The sequence below is a fragment of the Varanus komodoensis genome, unplaced genomic scaffold (genome assembly GCF_004798865.1).
Source record: "Varanus komodoensis strain SLA01 unplaced genomic scaffold, ASM479886v1 scaffold3, whole genome shotgun sequence".
Classification (NCBI taxonomy): Eukaryota; Metazoa; Chordata; class Lepidosauria; order Squamata; family Varanidae; genus Varanus; species Varanus komodoensis.
In genome coordinates, this window is record NW_025335761.1 from 2,083,489 (window position 1) to 2,100,696 (window position 17,208).

The 17,208-nt window shown below is 40.8% G+C and overlaps 1 protein-coding gene across 1 annotated transcript in view; it reads left to right on the plus strand.

The window, feature by feature from the left end:
* Positions 1 to 17,208, plus strand: part of ANO1 (anoctamin 1) — a 155,601-nt gene that overhangs the window by 48,000 nt on the left and 90,393 nt on the right. Inside the window, exons 2-3 of the mRNA XM_044436660.1 lie at positions 11,035 to 11,228; positions 16,775 to 16,820. Of these exons, the coding sequence (XP_044292595.1) occupies positions 11,035 to 11,228; positions 16,775 to 16,820 (240 nt within the window). The remainder of the gene's footprint in view (positions 1 to 11,034; positions 11,229 to 16,774; positions 16,821 to 17,208) is intronic.

A 17,208-nucleotide genomic window follows, 5' to 3' on the forward strand; every position in this document is an offset into this window, starting at 1 on the left:
TGTTTCTTGCAAGAGGGTGGCAAAAGGCAGGATAGAAATGTAATAAAAATAAATCAATAATTTTTAAAAAAGTGACAGAATCATAGAATCCATAGAGTTATAGGTCCTGGCAGGTGACTATGTAGCCTTTGTTTTAGAAGCTCTAATGAAGGAGAATCCACCCCCTCCTGTGCAGGACTCTTCCACTGCCAAACAGATCTTATTGTTAAGATTCGCCTCCTGATATTTAGCTGAAATCTGCTTCCCTGCAATTTCTACCCACTGGGTCTAGTCCTTCCTTGTGGAGGAGGAGAGAGTAATTCAGTTTCATTATAAGCCTTTCAGGTATTTCAAGACTGTCATGTTTCCCTTTAATCTTCTCATCACTGGGCTTAACACACTCAGCACTTTCAGCTATTCCTCCCAGGAGTTCAATTACAGACCCTCAACAACCTGGTCGTTTTTTCTCAGGATGCGTTTCAGCTTGCTCCGCCTTCTCAAAATGTGGCATGTTGTGCTGGATCACAGCATTTCAAACGTGGATGGCCAATGCAGAATAAAGTGGAAAATGGTTAGATCATGTTATCAGAAGTTACTGTGCTTCTGTTTAATGCCCCCCAAGACTGCATTTGCTTTTTTATTTATTTATTTATTTATTTATTAAAACATTTTTATGCCGCCCCATTCGCCGAAGCCTCGGGGCGGCTTACAACATAGATAAAACAAGTTAAAATCCATATAAAATAATCTTAATTAAAACTCACATTATAAAATAAGCCGCCCTGGCCAGATAAAATTCAATTGTATTTAGCATTTAAAATGTTGCTTAAATAAAAAGGTCTTAGCCTGGCGCCGAAAAACAAATAACGACGGCGCCAGGCGGACCTCTCTGGGGAGCGCATTCCATAACTTAGGCGCCACCGCTGAGAAAGCCCTTCTCCGAGTAGCCACCCTCCTAATTTCTCTCATGGAGGGCTCCCGGAGAAGGGCCTCTCCCGCCGATCTCAGGGGGCGACTGGGCAAATATGGATGTAAGCGCTCCTTCAGGTAACCAGGACCCAAGCCGTTTAGGGCTTTATAGGTCATTACCAACACCTTGAATTGGGCCCGGACTTCAATGGGGAGCCAGTGAAGCTGGCGGAGAACTGGCGTCATGTGAACATAACGTCCAGTCCCCGTCAGCAGCCTGGCAGCTCTATTCTGAACCAATTGAAGTATCCGGACCGTCTTCAAGGGTAGCCCCACGTAGAGCGCGTTACAGAAGTCAAGACGGGAAGTCACCAGCGCATGAGTCACTGTTGCAAGGCAGTCGTACTCCAGGTAGGGGCGCAGCTGATGAATCAGCCAAAGCTGGAGGAAAGCGCTCCTCGCCGCTGTTGTCACCTGAGCTTCAAGTGAAAGCTCCGGGTCGAGGAGCACTCCCAAGCTGCGGACCTTGTCCCTAGGAGGGAGTGCGACCCCATTCAGGACAAGGTTCAGGTCACCTTCTCCGAACAGTTTAACAGTTATATGCTGGCTCATATCCATCTCTTGATCCACTAGCACGCCTAGATATTTTTCACATATCAAGCTAGGTCTCCTTCATCTTATACACATGGCTTTGACCCACCCCACCCTCCTCATTTATCTGTGTGGAATTTCATCTTGTTAGTTTTGGCCCAGAGTACCAGCATGTTGAGTCCCTCTGAATCTTGATTCAGTCTTCTGTGGTGTTAGCTATGCCTCCCAACTCTGTGTCTTCTGCAAACTTGATAACCATCCTTACTGGAGGCATTTATAAACATGTTGAATGGCAGGGGACCAGGACGCTGTAGCACTCCAGTGTAGTCCTTCCTCCAGATGGATTCTGAGCCATCATCTCCTGTTACTGCAGGCATGGTTGCTCACCCAGCTGTATATCTACCTAACAACAGTAGCATCTGACCTACCTACTACCATCATATCAAGAAAGATCTCCTAGGAAATGTTGTCAAATGCTTTGCTGAAACTGAGATAGATGATGTTCCCATGAACAGTAAAGTCATGAGCCAGATTCTTCCCTTCCCTTCTCTTCCAAAACACCAGACAGCCCTTTACAATGGAGATCTTTATTGCCACTTCACAGCTAACAAGACAATGCAACTCCAAGAGCCCTCTAGCCAGCTGAACAATAAGCCCGTGCTAATAGAAACATAGAAGCAGAGTGAGTCAGAAGGAGTCACCCAGGCCATCTAGTCTGACCCCTGGCTCCAGCTGGCTTCACTCACGACATGCCTACCACGTACATCTCCAGCCTATCCTTGAACACCTTCACTAATCGGACTTCAACCATCAGTGAAGCACTGATGGGGCTTCATGTTAAAAGAACTGGACCCAAACTGGAAGTTTCTCCACAGTCCTTCTCTTGCAGTAATGCTGTGGGCTCTGCTCTCAGAAAGAGCCAGCTGGCATGACCTACACAAGTCCTCTACCCGGGTAGCTTTTCTCTCCTGACATCTCATCACAGGCTCAGAAACTGAGCAAAGCAACAGCTCTTCTTCCTCTCCTGGAACCTCTCCCTCTTCCAAAACATGTCTGCTCCCATAGTCAGGCTGGACAGTGACCTTAATGGAGCTTCAAAGGCTCCTGTCCCCCTGTGATCCCCCTGCCTTCCCATAACTTCTTCCTCAGTGTCCTCTTCAGAATCCAATAACATAGACCCTTAGAAAGTCAGGGAAAAGTGAGTGCCTAGCAAGTAACTATATAAAAAAGAGGCAAGCATGACTTCTTGTAGATAAGTCCATGCTGGCCCTAGTTATTAATGTATTATTTTGTAGATGCTCATGGACCAACCACTCTATATTTTTTCTAGAACGTTACTGACTCTCAACGTCAGACTGATTATCCTGTAGCTTCATGGATTTGCCCTCCCCCCACTCAGACATTTTGAAGAAGGAAACATTTGCTCATGTCAAGATTGCTTCTGAAATCTTTCCCATTCACCAAGATTTCACCAAACTCTGAAATAATGTCCACAAGTTGTTTCAGAATCATAGGGTATAATTGATCTGGCCCTGGAGGTCTGAGCTCATTTAAAAATAGCTTGCTGTTACCTAACAATTTTGTAAGTTGAACTCAACCTTGTTTAAGAAGACTGAGGCAAAATAAGAACTGAGTAGTTTGGCAGTAGATCTACTCTTGTTCTCCTCTCTTCAAAGTAGCTAAAGAAGTCCTTTTTTGTTATCCTTAGCATTCCTCGCACCCCATAGCTTAGTCGAGTTCATCCTTTCAGGTTTAGGCTACCCTGTGGTATCTCTTTTTGGTTATTTATCTTTCATTTGATCTCCTATAAATGTTTGTTTGCCTGTTTGTTTTAATGGAATTGTACAGGTAGAATGATCAATTTCCCTCAGGAAATTTTGGGTAAATTTCCTGGCCTTAATGAGTTTTACAGATACACAAAATGATACATTCCTATACAGAAGTACTCCAAAGGAAGGAAAAGCTCCCCACACAACTATGAATTTATATTCCATGTGAATATTTGTGTGGAATTTTTAAATTTTGAAAGCTACCATAATAGAACTTGTGGTTCTATGTCCTGAACAACATTACCTTTTATTTACAAATAAAAACACATCCTAATTTTGTACAAACAAGTACAAATATAAGTAAGCATTCCAGAATGAAGCTCAGAGCATGACAGGAGCAAATGCATCTTCAAATGGGAATGTACTTTCCATGACATTTTGCTTATGCAATATTTTAAATAAAACCCTAAAACTGAAAACAAATGCTGATTAGATAGGAGAAGCCAGTTCTAGCAATGAGAAAAGTCCACTTGGAGATCTGCTTGGAATTGTTTACATATAATAATATCATGCTTCATCTGTTAAGGACACAAGGGCCTGTGTGCTTGATTTGCTTGCTTCCCTGTTTTGCATTTAGTGTGAATGTTGCTTATCTTCAAGTGTGTTCAAATGAACACTGCCTTCCATTGCAGTGTATTCTGCAACAGGCTTTCTCTGGATAAAGTCCCAGATTTAATCCTTGCCATCTCCTGTTACAGCATCTCAGGTGGCAAAAGCTGAGAAAGGGCTGGAGATTTGCAGCCAGTCAGAGTAGACTGTGCTCAGCTACATAAACCAATGGCCTGAAAGTCTTTCTATATATTTTAATCCTGGATTGAGAGCCACATCTTTGGCATTTGATCCTTCCTGCATTTTCAGCTGAAAGGTAAGCTAAACGGAGTGAAGAATGTTTAACCTGAGTAGAAAGGGTATTGATAGTTGCTTGATGTGTGGAGGCCCTTCAGCAGCAGAGAGATTTCTCTGGTTCTTGAGGGTCAAATGGTAGAAAGGAAAGGAAGGCTGGCTAGAAACTCAAGAGTGAGCAAGCAGGAGATAAAGAAGAAGTTTAAAGGAGCAACAAGAGAGAGAGAGAAGTTGCAGTTACAGCAACAGGAGAGGCAGAAGTGGTTAGGCATAGTGGGAAACAGCGTAAGATAAGCAGTCATTTGTTCCCAGGCATACGGAGACTTTTGAATGCTGTGAACTAAGCTTAGAAACAGCAGTACCCTTGCCATATCAATTACACCAAGCAGTAGTCAATAAATCTGTTTCAACTTTTGGTGGGTTCAGCATATTGATCTGAATGTAACACTTAAAATAATTAACTCTGATATGATCTAGGTCTCTCTACCAAGTTACTGATTCTTTTCTCATGAGGATCTGTTTTTATTTGAGCTTGATTTTTTTAAATCTGATTTGATTTGAAGTCTGCGTCTCACAAACTATTCTTCCCGAAAGTCTGTCTAGCATGTATAATGTGACTTTGGATGGACTTCGGATGTTCTGATTTTGGTTAGTTTTACAAGATAGCTAGAGAATCCCTAATCTTTTCAAAGGCAGGTGTACAGCAATAGTGCATGGTGTCCATATTGCATAATTTCATAGTAACTGCTGTTGCAACCTTGTGATCATAAAAGCGTCTAGTCCTCAAAAACATTTTCTAGCTTGCCTACCTCAGCAAATTAACAGTCTGAAATGAAAATACAGTGAAAAATGTTCCCAGCGTACCAGCCAGGTTACCCAAACATGATCTGCACTCATCGCAGTGTCCTCATGAATGGCTGTTGACAAGTTTACCACAGATAGATAAGATAGATAGAGATTTGAGTTTCATGAACAACCTATATTGCCAACACACAGTATTTAACATTCAACAAATGGTTCCAATACTTCACCAAGGAAGTTACTTACCCTGGAGAGTATGTCAGTTGCCAAGGATGGAACGTTGCCATTATATGTTCGAACTACCCCCATATCTTCAGTACAACCAGGAATGAAGTTCTGAACTTGTCTTATGTCCCACAAGAAATGAATGACTATATCATCAAGGTATTAATAACAATGGCAGAAATTGCTAATATTAGCAAGAGTTTGGCATAGCCTGAAAGAGTGGAGGACAGGAATAGTTAATTGTACAGTCATTCTCCATTTCAGTTTACTTGTTCATTTTCATAATCCATATATCAGTGACTTCCTGGAGTTGCATGCCAGTTTCAAACAACTAGTAGTAATTCTCACACCACAGGGGCGTGAGGGGATTGTAATGTAGAGCAGTGGTGTTGAATATCAGCCCTGTGGGCAAAGTCCAGCCCACCAGGAATCCCCATGAAGTCCTCTAGGATTCCCCAGATCACTTCACCCCTTTCCCTTACTATTTCCTCCTCACCGTGGATAATTGGGTGGTTTCCCTGCTTTTCCAGGTTTCCCCCCATCCCAAAAGGTTGAAATACTTCTCCTAAGACTTTGTTACTGGCAGCAAAAGACTTGGTTACTAGCAGATAAAATAGGCCGATATTTTAGGCACACCACTTTTGCTTTTGATCCAAGCCCACCACTGGAATGTAGCTCCTGAGAGATTTTCCAAAACTGAATATGACCCTTAGGCTGAAAGAGGTTCAGCCCCTCTGACATAAAGAGTTTGCTTCAAAGCTGATAGATCCATAAGGCAGGATGCTCACGTACAGTAATGTGTATGTGCATTCCTCAGTGAAGTTGCTCCATTTCGTCTGCCTGAAGACTGGCCAAAAACTGGTTGGCTGGTATAAATTTGTGCTCCATTTATTCTTTCATTAATGAAATTTAGAATACCTATCCTATCAAGGAGGCGCAGAGTCACTGCAGAGTTTCATATATTTCCCCTTTCTGCTTACCCCTGCTCCCATGGCTGCACTGGCATAAAGGACAGCTTATTGGAAGAAAGAGCTATTAATAGCAATCACTCATTCACTGGAACTGGAACCCTTAATGGAACTTCTCACTAAAGACACAACAACCAGGAAATGCCCCTTCTTCTTTAATCATAGTGATACTCAGTTAATGTTATTGAATAATGGGATTTGCCTGGCAGTCATCCATAGCTTGTATTTCATGGGAACCACGGAGCTGAGAATGCTATGCATGTCTAATCTGGACTGGATCTTTCCAAGATCTTTTCAAGACTCCCATTAGACCATCTCTTTCTTTATACAGTGGTCAGAATTGTACCTTCTCGAAGGCACTGAAGCATCCTGCTACCTTCACAGGCTTCCTGTCAGGTGGGTGGCACACTGCCATGTGGGGAGGGCACTAGCCGTAATGGGGTGGGGGTGAGGGTTACCCATAAATGTTCCTATTCTAAAAGCAAGCATTGGTTCTTTAAATGGAAGCTGGCAGATCACCAGTTGGAAAGCCTGTTGAAAAACAATAAGAATGAAAAAGTAGATTAGAATAAGCCTCACAGAGACCATATTCATGGGAATGGTGGATACCGAAATAGACTGGATGGCTACGGTATACAACAGCAATCAAGCAACTGTGCCTATTTCTTGGCAAAGAAGGCAATGAAAAGGGCTTACTTGCTGTTTCTATTGCATCTTCAAGGAGCTGCCCAATGAAACCCTTCAAGGATGCAAGGATTCTTAACATGTGCTTTGGGGACCAGGATACACAAGCCTTCAGTGAATAATCTTGTGACAAGTTTTCTGACCATTTAAAGAACAAAATCATGCGCCTTCATGCTGATATCAGACACACTCAAATGGGGTGACCAGTGTGTCGTCTGTACCAATTTTGTGCAGCCTGCCAGTGTTTGGCCAAAAGTATCATAAACAAGTAAAGTTGTATTTTCATAATAGTTGGGAGTCCTAGAAAGCACAGGGGCTTCTTAGCCAAAGAATCATCCTAAAAACACTACTGTTGAATAAGTTAAAATTCTGAATATTGCTATGAGTTTACTATTAGACTATTGTGAACATGACTATCACTGTGGGCTGCCTTAACATAATAATGGGCCAGAGGCTTAAACTTGATAATCACCCAGGATATTCTGGTAGCTTATATTCATACAAGCAGCATCCTGGTCCAAATCTAATGGTAAACTATATTTTAGCATTACGTGCACGAGTCTCAGCTCATACGCTGCCCCCTTCCCTTCTTCTGGCATAGCTGTGGGAATAATTGGATACTTTTGCTTCAGTTTTCAATTAATTTCAATTTAATATTGCATCTGAACCTACACTGCAGTTAATCTTAACTTACTGAAACAAACAAAATTGATAAACTGTGATTTAAAGTTAGCATTATCAACTAACCATATTTAAGATTAATGGTGGTTTGTCCTTGTTTAGCAAACAGTGGAAACTGCAGTTAATAAAAAAGAGAATTAAAAGATTCTGAACTCATCCAGATGGCAGAGCTGGAAGAGAGTGAGAGGAAAGCTCACAAGGCCAAAGCCTGTTCCCATAATGCTAAACTATAACCTAGGACTTGGTTCACATGTCATGATGGCAGTTCCTGGTTTGTTTAATCCAGGGATTGTGAGGCTGAGAAAAGACATGAACTGTATGTTTCCAACTTCTGCTTTTAATTAAATACCCAGATTTTAATTAACTACCCCAGAACAGCCCATTGCTGCGCTGTTTTGTGACGTGCAACCCTGGAAATTCTGGTTTGTTTATCAGTTAAGCTTCCAACCTAACCTAATGATTTGTTGTTGGGTTAACTCTGCATTATTTAAGTCAGAGTTTCCAGGTTTGCCTGTCAGGAAATCCATTTCTGGGTTATTGGTTAATGTAGAAATGACTCCACTTGTCCCATTGATTCCTGAGTTAACTCAACATTTGCCACTGTAATATGCAGTACACTACATAGTTTAAAAGCAGTTTTCAAAAATTCCAAACAGCTGTCATGAGTGTACCCATCAAGCAATTAAATAAACCTTAAATATCTTGAAATGCCTCAGCACAGAGGGCTGTCTTAACCTAGTACCAAAAGGATGATCAAGTTTAAACTAGACAGGCCTTGGCAGAAAGATCATTTTATGGTCAGGGGGCCATCACTGAGAATGTTTTCCCCCTTCCCTTACAGCTGCTTTCTAAGCTTTGTACCCTTGGAGGTGACACACAGAGGTAGATTGTAGCATCCCAATATATTGCAGACAACAACAAAGTGATGTAATGCAGATATAATGTTTGCAGTCCAGGTGATTCTTATTGGTATTTTTATCACAGCCAGCTGGAATGGAAATAGCTCAAAGAGAGGTCTTTCATAGGTCTTTCATTCCACTGAGTCAATGGAGTGGTCTTGCTGCGCTCGCTCGCGCTCGCGCGCGCGCGCGCGCGCTCTCTCTCTCTCTCTCTCTCTCTCTCTCTCTCTCTCTCCCCCCCCCCCCCCCCCCTTACAGCCTGATGGAATGGATGCTGGATGACAGCTGGGGGAATGCAGATGCAAATTCATAACAAAGAACTGAGATCATGATCACTATAACGGAATTACACAAAGTCGAACTACATGATACATTATTTATGCATTGTGTGGCTGAGAATTATTTTTTTAACATCAATGCTCACAGGTTTCTTTAGAACTGTGGGCCCCAGTAGTGGTAGGGGATGATTATATCCTCCACATAATTCCCCCCCCCCAAATCCTCACATAGGTGTGTTAAAAGAGGCAAAAAGCCACAATTGACACCAATGTGTCATTTGACCCACAGCTGCATCCTTCCCTGCCCCTCCCAGAATACTGCAGATAAAAAAGCTTCATGTCAGTCTTCCATGTAAGACCAGTAAGTGTATAATTCACTAACTATACAGCTTGGGGATATGAATTACATTAGTGGCACATTCACTGACAGTCTCCTAATGTTACATTCGCTCAAGCACAGCTTTTACTTCCCAAAGTGCAGGCTTGTATTCCCAAAGTATTTACATCTCACATCTTTTCTGCTGTCAATAACAATTGAGTTTTATGGCTCCCTCCCAATTATGTTGATATGTTTGTTCTGCCTTATGTCATACATTGCCAAGACTCATAATACTAGAAGGTCAGGTGTACACAGTGGCAGATGGGCCATTGTTTGAAATTGAACAAGAATGGTTTGAAACTAAACAAGAGAATGGACATAACCCATTGCTATGCTTATTTACTTATACAAGATCTAACTTCCTGAATGTGCTATGCAGGGAACTTTTTAACAATTTCTTCTTTATGCTTCATTTGAAATTTTGTCTTGAATGCCTTTCCGCCTCTCGCAATGTAATTTTACCACTGGGTAAAACATTTTGTACAACTGCTGGGAAATGTGAGTTTGTCAGCTGAACAGAGAATAAACATAGAACCAATTCACACATTAGATTTTTCTGTGTTATGGATATAAGTATTTTGTAATGTCAAAATACCTACCCTGGCAGAAATTATTAGTTGCATCTAATACAGCATTCCTAGGTAGTCTTACATCTAGGCAATAATGCACTGAAGTCACACTCCTTAAAGCAAAAATGTATAAGGTTATGCTGTAAGCAGTCGTCCAGTTATGGCCAAATACTAGGACCTTTGAACCAGCAGGGCCCCAAATGACTTTCCGGAGGGCAGCTAGTATTGAGGGAATCTGGGCAGCCGAAGTAGCCTTCAGTTCTGTAATTGTGATGCTGATATGATTTAAATAAGTTTAAAATGCAAAATTGCACATACTTGGGGTATACTTTTAAATAAAATAGGGTTCACACACTGCTTTGCTTTTGTTCCAGGAAGTCAGGAATGCAGATGCAGATCATGGAATGGGGGTGGGTAGGTTAGCGGGAAAGAGAAATGTGAATTCACACCTGAAGTAAAACACATGATCATGTAAGTGGTCCCCATGTAAAACCATTAAATTTAGGGCCTAAGTTTACCTAGCTGTCCCAATGGCTGTAATATGGGCAGTTTTAACCACATAACCATGCTGCATATGCTCAGACCATTTTCTTGGCCAAACTGTGGTATGTTTAATCTAGACTTTAAGAGGAAACCCTGTCCTATGATCCAGCAAGGGGATCCGCCTGTAGCAATCAACACATGCCAAAAGATATCAAGTGGGATTTTTAACAACTTGCCTCCATCACCCACGCCATGGCTTGCAATGTTTTGCTTAAATGGAATAACACCTGTACATAGAATTGACATGCTGTGACAATGCTGGCCAGTTCCTGAAGGCTGGCTAAATGATGGACTTTCACCTTTCACAACAGTGATCACTGTTGTTGAACTGATTGTATTGCTGGCCTGCCTGGCTGTGAAGATTCTGTTTTCATTATAAAATATAAACATGATTATACATAGAAAGGGGAATGCTGTATAGCTAGACTAGCATGCAGTGCCGTCTATGTTATGCTTGCTCTGTTTTGTCATGCATATGCTGCTGCTTTTTTTAGTACTGAACACAATGAATGCCTCTTACCTAAACAATGCCTTAGAAATTCAGTCTGCTCCACTGCTAGTACCATTTGGAAGAGGCCATTGGTGCTGGTGCGCACAGCATTCTTTCCACAGTGCTACGGTGCTGATTAACTTAGTATCAAGAAGGAACCTGGGGAAAGCAGGCAGGTGCTCAGAGGAGAGCCAGGGGAGCATAAGGCAAAGCTGGCAGGGGAGGTACTTACAAAGGGGCGGGAAGACAAAGGACAGGGGCAGATGCAGGTTGGAACAGGGCCTGTTCCAGCTGGAGAGTGTCCTGAGAGACTAGAGACGAGATACAATGACAGGCTTTAAACCAACCTGTTTCTCCGTCCTTTAGACACTGACGGCTCATTTCATGGGGTGGAGTTTCTGCCAGAGGATATCAGAGACGCTCCCAATGAAACAACAATGAGGGTGAATGAGAAATACTCCACGTTACCTGCCGAGGAGAAAGGGATCCACATAATCAACATCAGAGCTATTGAAGATATAGGATACGTTCGCACGGAAAGCACGGTGAGTACAGCCACTGCCTCCTTAGCCTGTTATTGGCATATCTAGGCATAAATCCACAGTCCATTCGCCCCATCAGGTTAATGGCTGAAGATGTACATCCCACTGTACAATGTTCCTTCCAAAGACAAGGCTGTTCAAAATGTCAGTCACTAAAAAATTCACAGCTTTTCACTGTCTTGTGAAGAACGCTTAAGGTGAGAGCCTTGCATCATGATCAAAGAGGATGATTGAAGAGAATGTTTCTTGATCAGCCAATATAACTGATCATCCCTGGTTGCTTTCGGAGAAATATGTGTTTGTATGGTTGTGTGTGTGTATAAACACATAAGCAAGTACATGCACACAAACAAATGCACACTTTGAAAGTGGGAAATGCACACTTTTCCCACTTTCATTACTGAAAGGATTGGTATTTTCTAAGCTTTTCCTCCCTGCCTTGTAAAACCTACAGTGCAAAATGTTCAAGAGAATATTAATTTATGTTACTTTACTGAAACATTTATATTTCCATCAGGATGACTCTCAAAACAGCTATTTCCAAATATTCTTCAGAAATAAAATGCTAATGAAATTATGGCATACACATGCCTGAAGATGTGTGCCTACTTTAGGGTTAAGCTCTGCACATTTATCAGTATTTTCTGTGCCTTTGAGAGCAGGAAATATCAAAGGGCACTGCTTTCCTTGCCATAAGTAATGTCCTGATGGGAAAAAACCCGAAAGTTTTACCTCTTGATATCTGCCTTTTATACCACCTTTATTCATGAAAAAGGTGACAATTTGTGACATACAATGGTGCCAATTGTATGTAAAATTTCTAAAGGAGGCTGACTAAGAAAAAAATCAATAGAGTTTTATGGCACCAAAAAGATTAATTAATTTATGGTGACATAAACTTCCATGGGACCATGTCTACTTCATCAGAAACATAAACCATTATCCTGAATTAACAAGTTGGATGCAAAGGTGGTAGAGAGAGAAAAAATGTAAGTAATGAGTTTAGAGGAAAATGAAATGCTAGAAAATAAAATCAAGGACAAATCAGTGACCTTAAAGTGTATAAAATAAATTACAGTGACCATTCACAAATCAGTGTTGATAATAACACATGATTGTTGTTGCTGTTATTACTACAAACCTCAGCACTGGTAAACTGATAACAAACTTAGGGATAAAGAGATAGGATGTTAAGAAACTGAAATCCAAGTTTTGTTTCATTTTTGGTTGGACAATATAGTAGAGAGAGAGAGCATTTTTTTCTTTGTTCAAGATCATTTGAACTGAAGCACTCTGCAATTGGTTGAACTTGAGTTGACTTTCTGGTATGGGTTTTTAAATTCTGGAGAGATAATCTTCACATGCCTTTTATTCAAAATCACTTACTGGTGATTGTATTTATACATTATATTATGATCATGCATTACACATTTATTGGATTTAGTCCCTTCCTCAGACTTATTTAAATCTTTCAGTATTGGAATTTCTTTATATGGGCATTTCAAAAAATGGATCGCTTATACAACTTAACTCCCACAGGTATTCTAACTAACTAAACCTGTAGCAAGCACCAGAAGGGCTTGGGTGTGCATTATATTGCACCTAGTATTTAGTATTTAAGTGAATACTGTTACATGTCACTCCCACAATAAAACTGGTAAAGTGGAAAGAATTTATTCTTGTGTCTACCTGTGAGCTAACTGGATACATGGCAAGTATCTGGGAGTGCCTCTGTGTGCCCAATGAGCTTTTCTACACAAGACTGTTGTTATGTACATGTACTTCATTATGGGTTCTGTACAGCATATTGTAATGTTGCAGTTTCAACTCTGTGTTTGAGAGCACTTTCCTGTGGTGGGTGTTAGAGCAGGGAACATGGGTATTATTTCTGGAAATGAAAGAAAAGGTAGTTGTCTACTTGTGTATTTGTGTTATTCGGCCATAGCACAGTGCCACTTAGAGATTTCATAGTGCAAAAGCAGGAAAACACTTTGTGTAGGGCTTGGATTTGTAATGAATTCTGAAATGAAACTGAAGGTAGATACAGCAATTAACAACCTGATGTAGAAAACTCATTGTGGGAAGATATAAATCCCAAGTAAAATATTCTGTCCTATGAATCCTATTTCTCCCTGAGTATAAGTGTAAGCACCAGGATTCTTACTTGCCGCTCTGGTGAATATTCATGAAAATGTGGAGCACAGTTCTGAGAAAGCATTGTGCAAGGATGCGCGGAACAAACAGAAGACTGTGGAAAAACTTTCCTTCGGCACCTTATAAATTCAAGGACAGCTCTTGGGATCTTTGTGTAGAATTGGACCATAGCACACTAGTCAGCTACTCAAATGGCAGATATTGTCACTGGAAAGGTAATCCATATTTCTTAGGAAAATGCATCATTTGACTATATATCCATTAGCAAGGTCAGATCATTGGGTAAATCTCTGCTGTATTCATAGGCAAAATTGGGGATATGAACCTGGGATCTGAGTCAAATCAGTGGCTCTCCAGACACTCAGACAGTGGGATGGTGTGAATTAGTGTCCTGCAACACCAGGGTGTTGGACCTGATGGTCTTCATGGTCTTCTATGATTTTATGATTCTTCCTTAGCATATGCATGGAACTGAATCTGCAGTCTTATATACAGACAGAATGTGTACTAGTCCACTGAGCTATGTGACTAGAGTACTGCTTCCCTACTGCAGAGCTGCCTTTAAAAAATAAGTCAGATCCCATTCATTTCATTTGTTCTATCAGGAAAAGCAAACAGAGATAAAAACAAATGAAAGATCTATTAGTTTCCCTTTCTTTTGATGATAGTTTCTGGTGGGGTAAAAGCTGAAGCTGCTGGAGCAACTTGCTCAGATGAGAGAGAGGGAGTGGGAGTGGGAGAGGGAGAGAGGAGTAGTGAAATTGACAGAGAAGTAAAGTATGTAAAGTTATTTTAATAATCCCTAAGATGTAGACCCTTTATCCTTAACTATCTGAAATTTGTCAGGTCTGACTCACTGGAAGAAGAGTAGGAAGTCTGACAATGTAAAACCATTTGAAAAACACAGAAGTACAAAGAGAAGAAATTCAACTGAATATCCCATTGAAATCTATGGGAACTGTATGTGTGCTTGAATGTAACTGTTCATAAGAAGGGAATCCTTTGTCCAATTTGTCTGAAATCTGGCTGGAAAAAAATGAATGAAATGAATACAGTTTGAGCAAACGAAACATAATTTTTTAAAAAATAATACATTAATGAACTTCAGAAGAATTTTTTGCATACCCAAGCTCTCAGGCAGTGGTTCCAGCAGGATTTTTGTGAAGATAGTGCTATGTTCACAGATGTCCTTGAGTCATAATCCCTAGCTCCCCAGCTTTCATCTTTAAGAAAGAAAGAAAAGAAAAGAAATTCGCTTGTAGAAGGAGAGCCAGAGGAAAAATGTTTGGGCATTGTTCTGCCGGTTTATTTCAAAATTAAACTAGACTTCTCCTGCCTTTCAGTGTTTTGAATGCATCCATGGCACCCACTTGTCTGAAGAAGGAACTTCCTGGTTAATTTTAAAACCATTTTGGGCTCTTGCCTGTGGAAAGTGATTGCTCCCTGTAAGAGCAATTCGCTCTGAAAGCCTAGAGAGCCACTGCCAGCCACCGCTGACATTACTGGCTAGAGGGACTCCATGTAAGGTGCTTTCCCATGTTCCTATGTGGCACACAAGAGTGTGTCCTCTAAAAGTGCCTGTTCCATGGGTACCACCTCATTCTGCCTAATGTCTTGAGCATTGGTGCAGTTTGTTAAGAGAGATACGGTTTGTGATATATGTGTATGTGTGTACAGTTTGGGGAAAAGCTACATTTTTGGAGTTCTTTTCTGGACACCTACCTGACCAGGGCCTGTCCATTGAGCCAGTCTGCTAAGTGGCTCCTCAGAAGATTTCTCATGTATTGTAGTAACAACAACCCTTGTGAAGTTGCCTCTGTATTTCCTGGAAGTGAGAGCTTAGGAGTGGACCACAAACTGAGTAAGGTTGTTCACCTCCCAACTACCTTATTAACCATGTTACAAGGTGAGGGGAACCAGGAAAAGATCAGAGAACTTCAGCCATGGATGGAAAGAACCTGAGTCTGGCTATTGAAAATCAAAGAAGAGGTAGACCTAGTATACAAATTCTCAGAGGCCAGTTCTATTTATCTCAGTAGGCCAAGTGTCCATGTCTTCTTGCTGCTTAGTTACCAAATCAACAAGAAACGGTAGAACCTGTTCCCTGGTGTTATAGGGACTTTCTTAAGATGTACACGCTGGCATAAAATTTGCCATTCCAGAAGAACATTAGTGCAGTTCAGAATTCTGCCAAATGTCACAATCCGAGGTCCTCCTCAGGCAATCATTTTACTGATTTTTCTCTCCCCCCCACTGCCAAACACATTTCCCACAAATCCTACTGTTAGAGGATTCAGCAGTGGTCCCAAGATGAAGGAAATCATTATAGGATGTGGCAACTATTTTTCTGACTGCAGTTGTCATTGTTTTAATAGGGACAGTGACGCCATACAATATCCGATGAATTCTTAAAACTACTGTGCTGTGGTTTTCTTAAGTTAATTTAAATATCCCTTGCTCCAAATAATATTTTGTTGGCATTTATGATGCTTCTAATGTAGATGTTGAATGTAACACTTTTCTTTTTTAATGTTGTCAAATTCCCTGGATTTTCTGCCATTCTGTGTAGGCTTCTAAAAGGCATGGAACAAAGCTCACGCTCATGCATGCAAGGAAAATGCACTGGTGTCTTCAAGTTACAATCTCTTACCACCAGGGAAATTACACAGAAATTATCCCTCGCCCGTGAGCAGGCATCTTCCTGCTCCATCCCAGTGAACTAATGATGTGAAGGGCAGAAAGTCACATACTCTTTATTGTATGCTACAAAGATAATAGACTAAAGAGATGCAGAGTTAGTGACAGATCCATGTTTGGCCTTTGGTATAGTCCTCGTGCCTTTTAAGTGGCCTGGAACCATTTTTAAAACGCATCTAATTATATCTCTTCACATTATGAAAGCATTTAGGCACTTCAGCTATGATTTGTGCAGTAAAATGGATTAAAATTTTTTGAATATAACACTTTGCAGATCAGGAGGACATGACCTCTCTGAGAAATTCCACAAAAAGAAGCATTTAATATTTTTCCCACAAAAGGAAACATACGCTTTTTCAACTACAGTCAAATTTACAGAAGTTATCTCTGGAGAAAGACCACACATGCAAGCTTGGAAGCAAATGCAAAAGTTTGCAGCAAATGACTGTTTCTTCATACAGTCCAATAAAACAGTAATTCTGCCTTCTTTGTTTAATGAAGAAAAAAAGTTTGTATTTAAAGATTCTGATCTGGAACATTAGTAATAATCTTAACTACCCAAACCAGTTCTTATATTGTAGTTTCTTGGAGCTGCTCTGGTGGCGTTAAAACATCGAGTTTACCCAACAGCCAGATCTAGTTCACAGTGATTTTTCCTTCCTTTAAATTGCAAAGTGGAAGACCTCCTTCACTGATTTATGATGTAGAAGTAGAATGCATATCCTAACGCACGATGCAAATTTGTTTTTTTCCACAATGAATTGACTTTGATAGATCATGAAGGTGTACTTTTAATTTAGAAGTGCACCTCTTTAGGAGATACATATCTTTTTTGCATTGTAAGCTTTAATTGCATTATCTACTTCGTGCTACCAGGACTTTGTGGGAGGTAGGGGGTGAGAGATTCATTTCCATTTTAATTTTCCATGAGAAAGAGTCATGAATGAAGCAAAAACAGAACCTTGGTCCCTTCCTGGCTGAGGTCCATTGGCTTTTTTTGGCTGCGCTGTATAACCAGCTGGCTCCTTTCAGTCTCTATTAAAACTAATCTCTTTTTCAGATGATGCAAAGCAGTGACAAATGTCTGAACCTAACATTAATTTGTTTGCCAGTGGTACAATACAGATGCATTTGGTGAAGAAGGGTA